The sequence below is a fragment of the Astatotilapia calliptera genome, unplaced genomic scaffold, assembly GCF_900246225.1.
Source record: "Astatotilapia calliptera unplaced genomic scaffold, fAstCal1.2 U_scaffold_13, whole genome shotgun sequence".
NCBI classification, from domain to species: Eukaryota; Metazoa; Chordata; class Actinopteri; order Cichliformes; family Cichlidae; genus Astatotilapia; species Astatotilapia calliptera.
The window spans coordinates 80,654-101,017 of NW_020535652.1; the positions used below are offsets into that span (position 1 = coordinate 80,654).

General features: G+C 38.6%; 1 protein-coding gene across 1 annotated transcript; it reads right to left on the minus strand.

Annotated features, from left to right (window-relative positions):
• Positions 1–3,154: 3,154 nt before the first annotated feature.
• On the minus strand, positions 3,155–11,663 carry LOC113017443 (butyrophilin subfamily 2 member A2-like). Its single transcript, XM_026160595.1, has 5 exons — positions 11,606–11,663; positions 4,544–4,692; positions 3,961–4,302; positions 3,404–3,691; positions 3,155–3,300 (listed from the first exon to the last, which is right to left on the minus strand). Exons 2-5 carry the CDS (start codon positions 4,650–4,652, stop codon positions 3,155–3,157), a joined length of 885 nt encoding a protein of 294 aa, XP_026016380.1. The 5' UTR covers positions 4,653–4,692; positions 11,606–11,663.
• Positions 11,664–20,364: the final 8,701 nt, after the last annotated feature.

Sequence of the window (20,364 nt, forward strand, 5' to 3'; positions counted from 1 at the left end):
AACATTTTTGTTGTTATTAGCACATTTCATTCCTTTTGTATAAACAATAAATGTCTAATTGGTGAAAAGATGGCTGTTTATAGAAACTTGCAAACATCTCACCCTCATGGTTTGTTTTGTTAATTATCTCCATTCTTCATCTGAGAGTAAAACGTCTGCCACTTCACATCATCATGTCTATTTTAAAGGGTAGCAGTTTTTTTTAAAAAATAGTGAAGCCCAGGTCTATTTGCTTTGCCTCATGCCTCATTATAGATATGAATACACTGTTGCAATTTTTCAATATACTCACTGTGGCTTCTGTGGCAACACAGTGTGTCAAATGTTAGTGTTGTGTCAGCTATCAACAGAATATCCGTTTATGGTAAAGATGGTGATACTGTCAACACAAGGTGGGAGAATAAATTTAATGCAAAAAAATCTGTGTTTTGTTACAAAAGAAATTTATCTAAGATGATTATGTTGTTAGCTTGTTTTGTGAGTTGTTTTCATATATATATATATATATATATATATATATATATATATATATATATATATATATATATATATATATATATATATAATTGATTCATTTCTAATTTTTTGTAATATGTTTGGTGTGGACTCTTATTAAAAACACTGGCCTAACAACTCATTTGTGGTTAATATAATTATTTATTGTTGCTATAGTGAATTGACATAGTAAGGTATTTAATCTCAGAATTCTTTCCTCACACAACAGAGCTATTTCTTCAGCATTGTAACCAGCACTAGAAGTACTCCAAGTTGTATTTTTTTCTCCTCCTGGTTTCAAATCAGGAAACTTTTGCATGCAAAATGAATGTGATAACATCAACATCACAAACCTCCTTTGTTCAGTCACAAAAGAACGTAAAGGACACAAATATTTTTTTAGCAGTACAGGTGGAAAATCAATGTTAAAGGGCAACATTTAGTACTCCAAGGTAGTAGTGAGACATGTTTTATGATTTAAAGATGGTGAAAAGTAAATGGACTCTATACACCATGTTTCATTCCCCCTTTTAACAAACACATTCATAAAAAAAACATTTTTCTGTGTTTCTATGTCATTTCTGTGCTGGTGTGATGGAAGAGGAAGCTAGGCACAGGGTGAGATGGAGATCAGTAATCCACTGTGGCAAATCTCAAAGGGAATAGTCGAAAGAAGAGCTTGGGCTGATGGACGGAGAAGTACTGTTTTATCTGTGAAATAACCTTTTTTGACAACTGTTGCATTTTAGGGGAAAAATGAAATTAAGATCGTTAGATATCCAAGTCACCTCATCTGTCTCGTCCAATGAAGATATAAGCACTGAAACATCAGGTTAATGGAGAGACTTGATGTGTTTTTTCTTTCTACCACATCTGTCACCTTGCAATGTTTAAGAACTGTACAGTACAAACATCCTCCAAGATGACTTGTAAAGTATCAGCTGGGTACTTGTGCCTACTTTGTACAACTTTCAGCTTGCAGTAAATGTATTACGAAACTGTTGAAGACAGTAACTTTTTAAAGACATCACTGTTTACATTTACAGTTTTTTATATAGCCACCATGTATTGAAGTAGCTATTAACTGGAAATAAGCTGAACTGGAAATTTTCTCATGTGGTTATTACTCTGTTCATCAGAGTTTGTTTATTAAGAGATGTCCATTCAGCATAACAGTTCATCTTTTACTGTCAACTAGATGATGCTGCTGATATGAAGAGCTATTAATACACTGACTGGTAATGATAGTTTCACTTGTAACCACACACACAGACACCAGGCTTAAAAACATGACATCATGTGACAGATCATAACTATCTTTAAATATCTGGTGCATTTAATAGTGATGGTATATTAAGTAGTACATTCTGCTGATAATGTGAATTCTGCTGTCACGGTACTAACTTATTTTACACGTTTTAATGTCTTATTTGACATCTTGACACAACCTTTGTGAATTTTTTTTTTCTTAAACAAAATAGAACTACACACTTGCAGTATATCCAAAGCAAAACTTTAGCTTTAGAAAGACAAAATTAAAGACAGAAAGCAATCAGATAACAAATAGATTTGGAAACTGTGATGCAGAATGTGAATGTATGAACTGGTACATGGCACCAAAATGCACTAATATTCAGTTTATATTAAGGTCATCACCAGTGTTGGGTTGTCATTACCAGTAAGAAAAGAAAAAAGCCACACAAAAATGCCATTTCCTTGACACAGGCAACTCTATCTTGCATCGGTATCTACTCATATACTGTTGTCATAAATCTTATGGCCACTAGAGGTCACTGAGTTATTTTAAACATTGTGTGAGTGGGGCAACTCAACCAATGCCTTCTACTGTGTTAATCTGGTGATGACAGGGTCTCTTCTGTGGAAGAAATAAAAGTCATCTTCTCTTTACTTCAGCTGCTGCTGTTGATGTTGTTTTATTTATGAACTCTTTCCTGTAGTGGTTATGTCAATGTTAGAGACTCTTCATTAAATGAATAATGTGACTGTTTTAGGCTTTACTTTTATGCCTCTGGTCTGTCTGATTGGAGTTACATTTGAACTTCATTTCTGTTCTTTATTTTCTCCAACTGATCAAGAATTGTTTCTAAAGTCTTGTCTAATTCTTCCTTCTTCTCTGACATTACCTGAACCGCATACACTACTGATTCGTTTTCGTGTATTTTTTTATCAAGAGCTTGCTTCATTGAACGAAAAATATTTTTTGTTTCCTCATCTTGATTTATTTTTGCAGACTGTATATTATTTTGTTCTGTTGGTTGCATATTTGTTACCAGTTGACTCTGATTTTTATCTTGCTGTTTCTCTAGCTCCCGCACTTCGAAAGTAAGTTCATCAATATCTTTTTCTAAATTAAATTTATGATTCATTAATAAGTTAACCGCCGTTAACAAATGAAATTTGTCTAATGCTTGTTTTTCTTTTTGAGCCTCAAGATTTTCTTGTTTTGTATTTATGTCACCAGTGTCAATACTGTCTTCGGTGAGATGCTTTGTTTCTCCTTTCTCCTCAGTGTCGAGCTGAAGTGATCTGTGATCAGAGGACGTTCTTGTGAAGTTTCTTCCTGTTGTACAAAAGAAAGTCATTTAAATTCACAGAAATCTATTATCCTATAATTTTTTTTAAGAAAATATTTTTTTTGTCACTTTTTACAACAAGATACTGTACCTCGGTGTTTAGAACGATATTTCCACACAACTAAGACAACTGCAAGAATTAGCAAGACTGTCACAACAACAGCAATGGTGATGTGAGCCGCAGAACTACATGAGGGGTTAAATAAATCACCTGGAATGAGAACACACAGGATATCAACATGTAGGCTGCAGCAATTTTACACAAAAAATACATAAAACTATAACTAAATACTTTGTGTGTTTGATTTTTTTACCTGGAACATGTATGTGTGTCTCTCTGCTCTGGTTGGTGTTCCTCTGTTGGACTCTGCAGGTGATGTTGTTGCTGTGTCTCTTCTCCACAGTCACTCTGCTGCTGACAGTATAGAGGTCATCAGGACCTCTGAGGGTCTCTGTAGGTCCAGCAGAGAGGAGGTTTCCCTCACCGTCCAACCACAGCAGCTCAGGCTCTGGATACCAGCCTGCAGACTCACACTGTAACACCACTTTACCGCTGTCCTCACTGTTCCTCATTACAGTGATGGTAAGTGATGAAACTACACCTAATTTTGAAAAGGGAAAACACATTGGTCACCATAACTAGTAGCAACACTAAAGGGCCATTAAATTTATTGCAAATGCACTGAATACTTGTACACCAACTGTATTTAAACCATTTAACAGTGACATGAAAAACACTATTCTACTATTCTGTATTTTTTACCCTTATGATTTTTTACTACTAACAATGTTGTTTTTTTTCTAAACTAAATATTGACTGACATTAGATCTCATTTTGAGCTTTCTGTGCAAAGACTATATCTCCACTTACCAACAACAAGCTCAACGCTGGTTTGTCCACTAAGCGCAGGACTGAAGCATTTGTATGATCCCCTATCTGACAGTTTCACTTTGGAGAGTTTTAGTGAAATGTCTCCGAGCTTCAGGTTGTTAATGGGTAGGGATGTTCTTTCCATGTAGGCTTCATTTTTTTTATTCACGAGCTCCACACCGTCACGCCAAACATGCACAAATTTAGGTGTGAGGTCAGATCGTGTCCACTCTACTGTCATATCAGCAGCATTCACAGCAGGATCCAGATGGCATGGTAACACAGTGTCATCACCAACTATTGCCACAACTGGCTCAGATGGACCAACCACCTGAGACACACCTAAAGGAAAATTACAAATACTTGTCATTTTTGAGAAAGTTACCAAACATTGTTTTATTAGTTTCTGATTAGATTATTTTAAACCGAGGTTCAGAAGCCCAGGTGTTTTACATTTGCTGTTTTAGCCTGTGGCATAAATGAAATGGCTGACATTTAATCAATAACAGAAATATTTGAGTAATTAATAGACTTAGATGTGTTGCATAATTTGTGTAACTCCATAACGACAAGACTTAATTACCTCCACAAAACTGTGCTAAGTGAAAGAAAAAAATAAAGTGATGAAAAAGGAAGACACAGATGGCCCCAAGTGGCATTTTACAGCATCGTCCATCCTTCCGGCAAAACATTGTAGATGTAGACTGAAGTGAAAAATATGGGAAAAAAATCCTAGAAGGCACAGAAAATTGAACATTATTCATACAAATAACCACTATAAACAATTATGATTTAGCTTTTCACATCACAATTGTAGACATATAAAGCATCTTGAGGCAACTGGGGCAACTACAGAAGAACCTTAACTGTTAATCATTGATAAAGGACAATCTGTCCCTTGTTTAATGAGGCTTGTTTGATATATCTTGTTTGATATATATATATTGGCATATCAGAGCATTTAGAGTTTACTGGCTCTTTTGCCTTTGTGGGCATCCTACCCTCTTTCCAGCCTTATGTACCACCTCTATTTCTCCACAGAGAGGAGGCACCCAGGCAATTCGTACTTGAGGCCAGAGAGTCTTTAGTCTCTGGTGGGCAGTTACAGTTTATATTATCACATTTTTGTTAGACAAATAAAAGGACACAATATCTGTTTTAGCCCTTATGTCCTCCTCAAATTTTGCACCGTTGCAACACCTTTGTAGACAAAAATGTACACTGACAATATCTGCCATAAAATCCTAATACAGCAATATTTTTTCTGTCCTTTTCCCCCAAAAATAACCAACTTGAGCGCTTTTCAAAATGATCAAACATTAAATAATTTTCAAGGTTTGAACGCTTTAAATGCCAGTTTAAACATTTGAATCATTACTTCTCTATGAAAAAACTGACAAAACCTATGTTTGTTTCCATATATGTGTCTGTGTTTTTGAGGATTTTATGGCAGATGTTGTAACAGTGAGGTTGTCATGTAAATGTGCTGTGCAAGGCAGGATGACGACCCAAAAACAGGACTCAATACTCATAAGAACAACATGAAGAAGGAGCTTAATTTCATTGTAAAAACTACAACACTACCTTATTTTCTGCACCCTAAGACACACTTAAAATCCTTGAATTTTCACAAAAATCGACAGTGCACCTGATAATCCAGTGCACCTTACATGTATTCTGGTTGTGCTTACTGACCTTGAACCAAACTTATGTGGTACACGGCGCTCAAAGACCTGTCAGAAAATGTTTTAGTACGACTTTGGAAGCCGCACCACTTGATGGATTGTCGGAGCATTACGGCTACCGTAGGCAGGAGCCTTTCGGAGTAATCTGGGTCCAAACTCCGTCTTCTCCAGGTCCCAAAGTCAAACGAGTTGAAAACTGTCTAAATTATTTCCTCTCTAATAAAATGATCAGCGTTGCTGCTTTACTGGGTGTAACAATTACGTTTAACATCTAGGCATCCATGAAAACGGAATTTATTAAATTTACTGTAGTTAGAAGCTAGCAGGAAGTTAGCTCACTAGTTTCCATCTAAACATGATATACCATGTCCTGACTAAGAGATTTCTTAAAAATTCAAACGTACAGCTCTGTTATCACTTCAACATAAATTCGACACAAATGAAGACAGAAAACTAAACATCAGTGATGTTTGTAGGGTTACTGAAGTTGGACTACCTGGTATATAATGATGTGCTCCGTGATCACTAGTGACAGCTATGTTAGCATAACATAAACACAATGAAGCTGGGGGATGAATGCTAACTTTTTTGACTTATCTGACTTGTTTGTTTTGCTTAACCCTTTAAGACCTACCATAGAACCAAGTCCGCCAGAGCTTATAGTATATTTTTACATGCTTTAGTGCCATTTTTGGGAGCATTTCAAGTTGCTATACATCAATACAACCATTATAGCCCAGATTTTAATAATATGTATTCATTAAGTGCATAGTAATTACATAAATTGCAAAAAAGTGCAATAAACTACAAAAAAATTGAAAATCGTTTTTGCTTTTTTAACATATATTTCTAGTTAGAGAAATTTAAGAGGCTTATCCCTCAAAACTGTAAATACAAAAAAGTTGCACAAAATAGTTTCCCACCACAGGAAATTTATTTTGAGTGTCTTCATAGTTTTATTTTTGAAATACACCAATTTTTATATACTGCAGGAAAAACTAAAATAGATATTATGATGCAAATTTGCAAAAAAAAGCAGCATATGCATCAAAATAAACTATTTCCAGCAGTGCAATATGAGTCCTAAGCATCCCAGAAACGACACAGAAAGTCATAAAGTCAAACATAACTTTTAAAAACACCTGTATAGGCTCATGAGGCCCTGATGGTAAAAAACTACATTTCCACGAAAATGACGTCACGTCACGTTTTGGGTAGGTCATGGCGGACATGCGATAGTTCGTGCTGATGGACGTAGGAAGTGTTACAAACAGCTGATCGGATCGGCAAAGTGTGTTTCTGGAATATTTTGTTTTTGTTCCTGCAAGTGCTTTTTATGCAGTTTTTTGCAAAGCTATATGTGGAAGAAAACTGTGACCTAGGACAAGCTGATGGCATAAGATGTAAGTACAACTCCTCCAGTTTCATATGCAAAAAAAAATTTTGCGCCAGCTTAAAAATAGTTACGCAAAACAGAGTGTGCCCGCTCTGATCGGTTTTAAGGGGTTAATGTGCCTTTTAATCTGATGTGCCTTATGTATGAAATCAGACCCGTTCATCGGCAGCGTGCTTAATAATCCGGTGCTCTTTATGGTCCTAAAATATGGTAAATTGGAGACACGAAACCAAAACTGCAAACTAGAAACAAGGAACTAAAACTAGAAAACAGGGAAATTGGTAAACTAGAACTAGACAAACCAGGAGGAAATTCACAGCTTCAAGGAACACAGAGAAACAACACAGCAACATGGGACAACGCAACAATGTGCAGAGGAAATAACAGAGTCTAAATACACAAATAATAACAATTGAATGAGACACAGGACGAAAACACAGCTGGAACAAATCTGACAAGGATTGAGACAAGGAGGAAGCAAACTGGAAACACTGAACACAGGACTTGGAACTGTCAAAATAAAATAGGAAACAGACAGAGACTCAAGACATGCAAGATTAACAGTAACTGGGAGACATGTACGAGAGACATGGAAAAACAAGGAAACTGAACCATGAACAATACTAAATCACAAATAAAGGAGGAGGAGACTGAAGAAGTTGCTTGATTCAGTAAAAGGAGATGTTACAATCCTTACAATCCTTTTACCCAATGCATTCATTGGGTGTTTTGCCATTTACAGTAAACATCCTCATCCAAGGAGGCATTGCCAGGGTTGATCAGTGTCACTGATTCATGTTAAATTGTTATTTCTGTGCCAGAAAGGGGGCACCTGATCTGGTATCCCACACCTCCCCGCCGGATCAAACTGTACGCTCTACTTCCCCACTGCCTCCCAGAAAAGGGAAAAAGAGGGGGAGGGGAGAAGAGTAACATATATTTTTTTTTATGTTATTAAATTAATGCACGTAAGGTGAACTAGCAAACACGCATGTAACACATAGTTACATGCGGCTGTCTTCTTGTTTGATAGCAGACACTACCTTCACCCAAAATGACCAAAGAAAAGTGGAAAACAGTTAAACATGAGAGGTTTTTGGAAAAGGTTTGTGTTTTTTCCATTGTTTAAGCACTGCTTCCAGCCAAGAGTGATACCATATATGCCCTATAGCTGCAGAAAAGGCTAACATTGTTATCTTTTTACAATAAAACAGCTGAACATGAGAGGATTTTGGACAAAGTGTGTGTTCTCCATTCTATAAGCACCGGTTCGAGCACTGTTTAACCCTTTACAGCCGATCGGAGCGGGCACGCTCTGTTTTGCGTAACTATTTTTAAATCCTGGTAGCTCTGCAACCACGTAAGCTAGCGCAATAATTTTTTTTGCATATGAAACTGGAGGAGTTGTACTTACATCTTATGCCATCAGCTTGTCCTAGGTCACAGTTTCCTTCCACATAAAGCTTTGCAAAAACTGCATAAAAATCACTTGCAGCAACAAAAACATGATATTCCAGAAACACGCTTCGCCGATCCAATCAGCTGTTCGTAACACTTCCTAGGTCCATCAGCGCGAACTATCACATGACAACATGACCTGCCCGAAACCGGAAGTAACGTCATTTTGCGGAAATGTAGTTTTTTTTACCATCGTGGCCTCATGAGCTTATACTTGTGTTTTTAAAAGTTATGTTTGACTTCATGACTTTCTGTGTCGTTTCTGGGATGCTTAGGACTCATATTGCACTGCTGGAAATAGTTTATTGTGATGCATATGCTGTTATTTTGCAAATTTGCACTATAATATTTATTTTCGTTTTTCCTGCAGTATATAAAAATTGGTGTATTTCAAAAATAAAACTATGAAGACACTTAAAAAAAAATTTCCTGTGGTAGGAAACTAGTTTGTGCAACTTTTTTTGTATTTACAGTTTTGAGGGATAAGCCTCTTAAATTTCTCTAACTAGAAATATATGTTAAAAAAGCAAAAACGATTTTAAATTTTTTTGTAGTTTATTGCACTTTTTTGCAATTTATGTAATTACTATGCACCTAATGCAGACATATTATTAAAGTTTGGGCTATAATGGTTGTATTGATGTATAGCAACTTGAAATGCTCCCAAAAATGGCACTACAGCATGTAAAAATATAATATAAGCTTAAAAGGTTAAGCACCGGCACCGTTTCAAAAGTACCAGTTTGGCACCAGTATCGGATAAAACCTAAACGATCCCCATCCCTAGGTTTCACTACCATCAGGTTAACTGCACAGCCCCCATGAATCCCTGAGAGAGCTGTATCAGTCAACCAGTAAATTTTCTAGTGTTAAATATTCTACCCTTTTGACGCCCTCTACTGAGGCGTCAAAACTTGACCCATGCCGAGGATTACATGGGTCAAGTAATCCTCGGCATGTGTCTCACGGTTAGCTGACTACCTTAGCTGCCCGAGTGATGTCAGCCCTCTTTAGTCATAGCCAGTGACTGGTCCTCTCAGAAGTGTTATTTAATTCTCTTATAGCCTGCCTTTGTGCCTGTCCTCTGATTCCAGTCTCTCTAATGAGTTTTGCTGTTGTACTGGCAACAAAGCCCCTGCACCCCACTTCCACTGGGCAGACCTTGATCTTCCAACCGCTGTCCTCTGCCTCAGCTACCAAGTATGCATACTGCAGTTTCTTACACTCAAATGCTTCCTAATTGCATCCTCCAATGGTACCATCAGCTCAGTGACGTAAGCAAGTTTTCAGGAGTTAGACCAAAGGACAAGGTCTGGTCGCAGAATAGTTGTTACAATCTCTATGGGAAAGATTAGCTTCTAATCTAAGTCACTCATGAAAGTGGAAGATTGAGGAAACATTTCTCCCACTGTAAACGCTACATCCTGATAAACAGAATCAACCTTTTAGGGACTAAATCCCAGAGGATAATTTAAACCTGAAAATGCATGAACACTGGGTCACAGGCTCAGTGCAATGACAATGGTTAGATTTAAGACCGTTATTCGCAATAGAGGTATTTATAAATAACACAGAAGATAATTTTTTAGCTTTTATAGGCAAGCTCTGTAAATAAATATTTATTTAGGATCTGCTACTACTTTACACTGTATTTAATTCGAGTCTGTTTAACCTCAACACCCTGGTTATTTATTTATTTTTTTGATCACAGTTTTAGACATATCATATTGAGAACTAAAAGAAAATTAATATCCCCATTTAACTTCATGTGACTTCCTGCCTCGTTGCAGCTAAAAGAAACCACCCAAACACAGGATATCTGTCACGGACCCGGCTCCGGGGACTTGGGGTCCGTGGGCAGTGGGGACTATGACTGTTGTTGTTGTTATTATTATTATTTGGTGTGTTGTCTGCACTGCCCCTTGGCACATCTGTATGTAGGCAGGTATGTGTGTGTGTGTGTGTATTGCCTTTCTGCTGTGGCCAAGTTACAGGCACCTTCAGCCCTGGGGGCGTGGCCTAACTTGAGGGCTGGCCACACCCGAAGTCCTGGCCGCACACCTGCTCCTCATCTGGGCTCGTCGGGGGAGCTATTTAGATGAGCGATGGAGCTTCCACCGATGCTGGATTATTGCGTTTGACTACACGTCAGTCTTCTAGCAAGTCAAGTCAAGTCAAGTCAAGTCAAGTGAAATGAAATGTGAGTGTATGCCTGCTGGGATAAGTTGTAACAGCTGCCTCTATTGTTTTCCACTCAGGAGGAGTGTGGGACGAGAAGGAGCAGTGAGCACGGGGAGTGCAGGGACACGGGAGCAGAGAGCACTACACGGGGACTTTTGGGAAGAAGACACTACACGGGAGTCTGGGAAACTGGGGATTTATTGTTGTTTACTTCACCACCTTGTAAATAAACACTGTTGCACTGAAGAGTCCGGCGTTTGAGTCCTATTTCCCCATCTCCCCATGGTCTGCCAGCCAGACCGTGACAATATCAATGGAAAGCCCAGGATGTATTTCTATTTCTATTTCAGTACATCAGGATTTAGTAGGGTAGCTTAAATAATTTAAAAAGGTATAGATCAAGAAATGCCCATTATGGAGGGCATAAATGAATAGACTGGTTGCTGGGAGGATATTGGCATGTCTTTCTGGCTGAACAGAAAATTCGCCTTATCTTAGATTTCCTGGAATCTACCTGCGCTACTCTCTGAGTGCCTGTGTTTCCCTGCTTCTCATCTTTCAGTCTCTTTATTGTCTTCACTTGTTTATCCTCAGCTGTTATTATTCGAATCCCTTCATTTGATAGCTTTGAAAGTCCTTCAGTTTTCTGTAGACATTCTTCAATCTCGTTTTTCCTTCCTCCAGCTCTTGAGCTGCTGCAGTCAGCTCTGTATTTTATCTCTATTTGGCAAATACATTAAAGAAAAGCACAAAGGCTCAGCCAAGGCTGGAGGTGACCCATCAAACACTCACCAGGAACACAGATCAGCTTAGACTATGACCTTTAATTTTGAAATTTATTTTTAGTGTTTTGTGTTCTTGATTGTTTGTTCTCTTACTCAAAACAAATGAAAAACAAAACGAACAAATAAAAAAATAGACTTACCACAGATAAAGACCCCGATTCCGACACAGTGATCCAAACTGTCGCTGTCAAAGTGAAGTGACTTACTGGAGACGAGCAGGAACTGAGACAAGAATTAATGAGTCACTGAAAACCAGACAATCCAGTCTGATCACCTTCTAGAATTCCTTGGTCTATTCATCATGTGAACAGTGAGCACTATGAACACAGGGACAGGTTCACTTGTGTAAATCACTTGTAAACCAAAGTACAAAATAGTTTCAGCAGTTTCTTATTACCTTCAACAAGGAGCTCATGTTGTTGGTAGTATTTGCATTTCATTCTGTCTGTAAACACAACCAGTGTTGGGACTAACGCGTTATTAAGTAACACGTTTTAGTAACTACGTTATTATTGTTGTAACAAGCACGGTAACTAGTTATTATGGCAAAATCAGGAACGCGTTAATCGTTACTGGGATTTAGGGTCGTTATTTGTTACTTCGTGTGGTGGCTATCGCGGCGCTTCCACAGATTCAGTAACACAAGTGGTGGAGGCCAGCAGGTGGATGAGGGAAAGGGGATGCAGGAGGAAGAGAGACTGCCGGCCCGAGTGTCAGGTGGACTGAACTTCAGTTAAGAAGTTTTAACCTGCAGTCTATCTGGGTCAGATATAAACCAAGTTTAGGTGGAGTTTATTTTCCTTACACTGACTTCTTCGTACTGGGTGCTAGCTAGCATGACAGAGTTTCTATACAGCTGGGTGGGTGCTATGTTACTGATGTTGAACTTTATCTTGTTCATAAGGTTAGTTGTCAATGGAAAATTGTACTTAGTAGTCAGTATAAGCTTTTAATGATATAAGTTTACATGTGATAGAATCCTGCATGATGACCTTTTCCTTGCTTAGAACTGATTGTTCTTTATAAAATGTGTTCTGATATTTTTATCTGAATCTTCCCACAGCGATAGTGGTTGAACAAGCAGTTCTGACCTCGCTCGCACACACACACACACACACGCACACACACACACACACACGCACACACACGCACACACACACACACACACACACACGCACACACACACACACACACACACGCACGCACATGCTCACGTATCAACATTCCACTGAACAAATGTTTTCATTTTTCTTGTGTATAAATAAAGACAAGTGCAAGAACAGAGCGCACACTTCACAGGGCCCCCACTCTGATGTGAGCGCTCTATGACCGCCCTTGCAAGTAAAATCTGCAGTGTGTGACTTTCTACTCTCTGACTCTCAGCTGAAGAAGTGTCTTTTAGAATAAATCTCTTGACAATTATTTTTGTCCTTCGTAGCTGGGGCAGAAACATCAGAACTGTTATCTGTGACTCTGTTCCAGGATCTGATTCCTGACGCCGTGGGAAGCCAGCACTGAAGTCTGTTGACAGCCCTCTTAGACGAGGACGAAAGCCCCGCGACGTAAATTTGGGTCCGGGCCGGTGTTTGTAGTCTGGTCCACGGCGGTGGGATTCAGTCTGGCGATCCGAACCACCAGTGAGGCGTCTGAGGGTGAGAAACACTATTTTGATGTATAAAACCACCGAGAAGGTTTTAAGAAATGCGTGAAATAAGGTGATAAAATAGGTTAAGTTCGCCAAAAGGAACTAAGTTTAGACTAGTTTTAGAAGTAGCCATAAAATGTCTATGTGTGTATGTGTTTGGAAGTAAGTTGATTTTACAGCACAATACGCTGCTGAACTACTTCCATTTTGTTTTCTTTGCTGAGGCTCACGTGCTGGTGACAAAGGAGAACGGTTGAGTTTCATCTCATAAAACTGATACCGCTTCACCTTTAGGGTGAAGTCGAAGGCCGTATCAGTAAACCACTCTGAAGTCAAGCGTGCCAGCGACGGTCCAGCAAAATCTTTGAAAATGGGGGATAAACAAGCAAAATTAACACCTGATGAGGAATGGTTAGAAAAACAACAAGCCGGAGCAGGAATAATCCAAAAGAAGGGGAGAGGAATGCAGAGTGGAAGAGCAAGAGGTAGAGGCAGGTTTAGACACACACCAAACAGTGGCTTTAGCACTACATGCTGGGAGTGTGGGGAAAAGGGACACCTTGCACGTGACTGTAAGACACAGAGAACGCCCGGCACAGAATGACTGGCTGCAACCACTGTGGCTGCCACCACCCAGACAGATGAAAGGGAGAGGCAGACAGGCAAAAAAGAATAAAAGCATTAACAAACAAAGAAGACAGAGACTCAGAACAGGATAGCAGCTCAGGTGATGAGAGCAGTTCAGATCAGGAAGAACGTAATAATCCCTCACTCAGTGAAAAATTAGAGATCAGAGTAGAAGTTTAAAAAGGGCTGGAAACAAACCCGACTGAATACATATAAATACAAGAGGAATAAAGTTAAATAAACCAAAGGCTTAATTACATTAGAGCTTAACTGTAATGTATTCAAACTAATAATAGCAAGGATAACAACCTGTAAACTGGTATTAACAATGAGACATGCCCAGAATGAATAGAATGAATGAAAGCAGATAATTCACACAAACACATACTAAATAAAATAGAGAGATGCATAAGGTATATTAAGGTTGTGTCATTGTTCAGCCACGGAAAGTGTGGAAAATGTCTCCAGCTTGCAAAAGGGTGAAACTGCAGATCACCTGCAGCCCTAGGTGGATACAAAATAAATAAAATATTGTAATATACCATTGCTTTTATATAAAAATAATAGCATTAATAATGAAATAATATTAATATGAAGAGGAACCTTAGTCAGTTATGATGTGAGGTGGATAATTGTTAGAAATAGTCTGCATCAAGCTTAAGGTTGCTCAAATTCAGTACAATGATATATGAGATGAAGAAAATAAAGAGAATATCTAAACTAATTAAGTGCATAGAGGCACTTGACCTGCTTGAAAACCTGTCATCCTGGATGAGACATTATTGAGATATAGAGCACACCTATACTAACAAATAATAAGCTAAACCCTGCATACAACAGCTAAAGCTACAAGAGTGAGAAGCTGAATTAAATATGTGGTCACTGTAAGCTGATGAGCAAGTAACACGTTTTCTAGAGCAGGAGCTGCATGAGAGCTCAAACATGCAGCTGTCTGTGAGCTCAGTTTTTTCTTCTCTCATACTTCTGATTTGTTTTTGGCAGCAGCTTTTTTTGCATCCTTACTCATGTGTGTAAAGCGTTCATGTGATCAGCAATTTGTTTTTTGTTTTGTTTTGTTTGTTTTTGTTTTGTTTTGAAAAATAAGTAACTTTGTGATCACACTCGTGGATCACAGTGACATATAATGATTAGGTATATGATTTACTAATGCAGATGAAGTTTATTCTAAAGTTCAAGGAGAACGAAGAAGAAGAACAGCATTTTCAGTTGTGTCTTGACTGTTGTTCTCTGTGTAGTGTGCTGAGTTTTTTGCTTTTTGTTTTTGACGTGTTGCTTGAGTGAGGAGCACTGTGACACTGTGACTTCTCACCATGCGACCTTGATAATGATAAGTTCAGAGCCAGCTGAGACATTATTCATATTCAATTATTCAACATTATGCACTACACACTGTACAGTAATGCCACTGTTTTGCACATGTCTCAACTCTGTATATTTTATAAATTTTATTTTATTATTTTTTACTATTTAATTTGTAAAAATGTGTACACACACACACACACACACACACGTAGAAAAACATTTAGTATACACATCCAGAAATGCATACACTATTATATATTGTACATATAGTTATCCAGGTTGGCCATTCTTGTATTTTGCTCGTTTGTGTTGTTGTGTTTTGCACATCTCTGTTGCTTGTGGGGCTCGCACACAAGAATTTCACTCGCATGTGCTGTGCCAGTGTGCCTGCACATGTGATGTGACAATAAAATTGATTTGATTTGGTTTGAGCTGGGTTGTTTGCTTTGTTTTAGGTGACAAGGTAGAAAAGTTAAAACTTAGTTTCTTGTCTTGAAAGGTAAACAAAAAAAAAAGGGGGGGGGGGGGGGGAGCAAAACACGGAGCAGTACTAGACACTGATGACATAGTGAAAATAGCAGGAAAACCCATTCTTCCCAAGTCATTACACAAAACAGCCGCTCTAGTGAGGCATGGTTTTGAGCCATGGCTCATCAGGAGGGATACTCTGAGGGATGGTCTTTATGATATACCGACAATTCTACACTATACATTTTGAAATTTCAGCGAAAGAATATGTGAGAACATGTATGACCTGCCAAAAACGGGGCGGGGTGTATATATAATAGGACATGATAAATCATATTCCCAATGGTTAAATGTTTATAGTTTAACAAATGGACCTTATCCACTAGCAGATGTGTTTTGGATATGTGAAGAAGAAATTAAGTCTGTTCTATTACCAAATTGGAAAGGCATTTGTGATATTAACAGCTCAATTTTATGTGATTAATTTTGCAGACAAAGAAGAAAATGCCCTCACACACACACACACACACACACACACACACACACACACACACACACACAGCAAACGTTTTTCATGCAGCACATTCAAAAACATGTCTCTTAGAAAACAGTAACGTGGTAACAGAGATGCTGAAAGCAACATAATGAATCCCTTAATGTCTTTCTGCCTAATTTGGTCAACTCCAAGCCAAACTGGGTCTTAGCTCTAACTTCTGTCATGCAATTATTGGAGTTGCATCTGGAAGCACTCAAAGCTTTGCAAACGCTATATCATTTGCCTTACACATGGCTCACCACAATTTTACAACCATTTTCTAAACAGTTCTATTTACTCAGTTTTTGTCTTGACACGAGGCATGAATGGGCATTGACAATATATTAAATAATTGATGGTATTTTGAAGAGATGGTACAATACCACTTTTTTTATGTCCGATGCCGCTATCATAAATTTCGATATCTGCCAATACCGATATGAATTCGATTTAGTGTATTTTCTAATCAATAAAACTGTTTTTTAATGTCTTGCTGTATTTTGTACAAGTTAGTACTCAAATTTAAAAAGACCAAACAAAAAACACTAAAGCTACTCTATTATATATGTATGCAAAAAATACACTGCACCCAAAATATTTTGCAGTTCAGCAATACTGATCTTTTTATTTTAACTTTTAGCAGAACTTTAAACCTAAGTATTTAAAGTAATAAAAGTAATAATGAAGTAATTTATATAATATATATGTAATATATAAAGTAATAATAACAAGTAATTTATAATGCAATTTTATGCAGATTTAAAAAAAACTCTGGTTCTGAAAAAATTAAGTAGAAGTGCAATATCAGTACAAATTAATGTTTCTATTCAACAACCTAAAAAAATCTGATTGTAGAATGGACCCTTTTATACTTACAGCTCAACATAAGTAAGACATCCAGAGTGGAAAGCAGTGCAAATAAATGCAAACACAGCTTCATGACACTCATCTTTTATCAAGATGGATGTCAGTGTAAGCTGTTTCTATCATATCTAACCTGAAATTTGTGTAATTTCTATACAAAACTGTGTTTTTCATAAATTTATTTTAGAACCATAAAACTGTTTAGCCTGCAACACTGCTTTTTGTAAAACTTGAGTCTATCCATCGTACGGTCAGACTTAGCAATGACAACACACAGACATTGGAGCTCCGTATATTGGTTGCTGAGCTTAAGGTGGGAGTGCTTTACAAACGTTCAGAGAACAACTTACACACCTGCTTTACTTGTCTGGCTTGGCCTGCTCGGAGATGAAATGCTGGTTTGGCAGCACAGACTGAGACTCCAGATGCTCTAAATGCTTTCAGTGTGAAGTAACTCGCTCTATCATGTGACGGACACTTCTCACTACCTGGATTATGTCATGTGGTAAGTTTTGTGAGGTGCTTTTGTGATATTTAAAGGATTGGAATACATTTTTTATTTCTCCCTGATCTCCGACCCAGTAATTTAGGTCAGGATCAGACTGATACCGATGCTGTATATTGGATCAGTCTAGCTCTAGTAGATACAACCATGGTCTCACAGAGAATCATACCCACACCTATTCCTTCTATATGGAGGTCTCTGATGAATTATTAGTTGAAGGTGTGGGAAACGGGGAGACCAGGAAGGCAAATCTACAGAAAGGGGCGTCCCAAATCATTTGTGCAAGATGACCTCAAATCAGTTGACAGTCACTGGGTGAGGCAGTGGCCTTTTTGATTATTGTGTTATTATTTTATACTATTTTAAATTAAGCTAAAAAAAGAGGGGCTCAAATGAGGAAGAAGAAAAGAGAACAGAATATTTAGGACTGCCAGGACCTTCAGTTTACGCACTGTTGTCTTTGATTGTTGTTTATGATGCTGAACACAAGGCCCAGGCAGACTGAGGCTTGAAGGTGATTTTAACTGACAAATAACACAAGTAGGGATTCAAAATTCAATTCATAAGTTAAATAATATTTTTTTTATAATATCTTTATTCTGTCTTTATTTACTGATTCCTTTGACATTACTCCAAGATGTCACTAGGTGGTGCATGGCGCTAAGTAGAAATGGAAACCCCCTTAGAGGCAAGAGTGTCAAGCTGTAAACAAGCTCATGTTCTGTCCCTCTTTATTATAATATACTGGCAACATAACCCTCATGAAGGCACCATCCATACATAATTTTAGGGGCTCGGCTAATGTTGGGATCTTTTCAACAGGGGAATATGAGTGCTAAAACAATGGGATCAGATGTAAAAGATGTAAAAATAGCCATTATAGAGCCTGAGTGCTCTGAGTATCAACTCTTTCTCATTAGGAGAATGTGGGAGGCATAAACTTCTCATAATATGCACATGTAAATATCACTCTGGTATTAAGGAACTTTAATGGAAATGAAAGGCTCAGATCAACCATGTCAATCTGCATAAGTGTGTGTTGTGTGTGTGGGAAAATGTTTGCACTGCTTCATGATGTACTTATACATGTATTGAAAGGTACTGCCAGTACTACAGAGGCACTGACTTGTAAATTCGTCTCTGCACACTTGCAGTGTAATATGTATAAGGTACGCATTGCTGCAACATATAGTTACATTTCCACTGCAGATTACAACCAATTTAGTTCATTGCTATGAATCAAGTGTAAAAAAGTGAATGTGAAATGACTACAAGTTGTGTTGAAGGCAGCACTAGTATGACTTTCTGGTTATAAATGGAATTACTGAGGTTTAACCCATATAACAGCAGCTGTGGTTGTTTGAAAACTATTTAGAGTTGTTTCAAGTCTGTTTTTGTGTCTGATGCAAAACATCACTGAGCTCAGTGTTTGTCTCCCTTTCTTTTCTTCTTCTTCTTTTTTATTTATTTATTTTTTGTTGCCTGTCCTGTTTGGTTTTTTAGCCGTCAGAATTTATCTGTGAAAACCAACAAATATACCCAACGGATTTGCTTTGCCAAGTGAATCATCACAGCCTTGTCATTTTGGTCCATTTGATCGACCTTTGTTATTGTCATTTATTTTATTTGGTTTTCAGTTGTTACTGATGGGACAGACATGGCTGGGGGAAAAGGGAGAGAGAAAGATGAAGGAACAGAAAAACAGAGAGGAAGGAGGACAGTGAGGAAGGACACTTAAAAGAAAAAAAAATCTCCTGGATCACTTGTTGAGAGAGAATAAAAAGAGAGAACAAAAAAAGACAGCAACATAATAAACACAGCACCATTGCATTAATCTAGATAACAGTAAATAACAATAAATACTAAATATTGAATGTTGTTGTGCAGCACGCAAGACGGACAGCACATAATGTGCTTTGAGGTAGCAGCCAAGAAAGGTGTAGTTGGTGTCTGTTAACACCTTTGTGCACACCTGTGTGGATCAGCACACTTGTATTCAAAAGGTTTCTCCAAGTAACGATCTGCTAGAGGGTGTGGGGAGCCATAGCTCTGTCCCCCAGGGCATGAAGCAGGCATGGAGGAGATCCAGGCCCCAGACATGCAGACTCCCCGGAGTGCAAGAGCCCAAGGAGGACCACCGGAGGGGCATCCTTGCCACCCTCCTGGGAAGAGCTGAGGAGAGCCCCAGATGAGGGGTCACCCAGCAGCCACGGAGCAGAAGCCAGAGGGGACTGCAGTGATGTGCCCGCAGGCTCTGCAGGCAGCCAGCTGTGACAGAGGGAATTGAGCCACAGGCCCAGAGGCCGGAGGGCTGATGGTCCCCCACACCCTGGAAGAGGACTGAGCCACCCCAATAGCTTTTGCAATAGCTTTAGCCCGATTGGATGGGGCAGCAAAGGGCTGCTTAAATGCCGTAAACTTCTCTGCTCCTCCACTTGGACCGCCAGCGCTGGCCATAACTATCGCTTGATAGACGCGCACCTGTCACACAGTGGAAATTTGTGTTTTTATGTTTTATCAATCTGTGTATTGGTACATAGTGTTGATTTTATTTGCATGATTTTATTGTGATATTTATATTGCATGTTTGTTTATTTATATTTATACGGCATGGTTTTATCCTCATACTTATATTATGTGTGTTAATGTTGTACCATGTTCCTTTAATCCACTGTGGACTAAACAGACAATTGTAGGCACCTGTGAGGTGGGGGCGTTCCCCAAGGTGGCCTATCAGCCGCCAGGTTGACCTGTTAAAGGGGATAGCGAGCGCAGAGACAAAGAGAGGAGTGATGCACGAAAGGTGAGCAGGAGAAAAAGGAACGCAATGCAAGCCCGCACGTGTGTGGAAGGAACTGCTGCCTGACTGTGGGGTGCCGCGAGTCGTTCGGCGATCCAGTCCCAACGGCAGGAACAGCAACAGTGGGTGGCG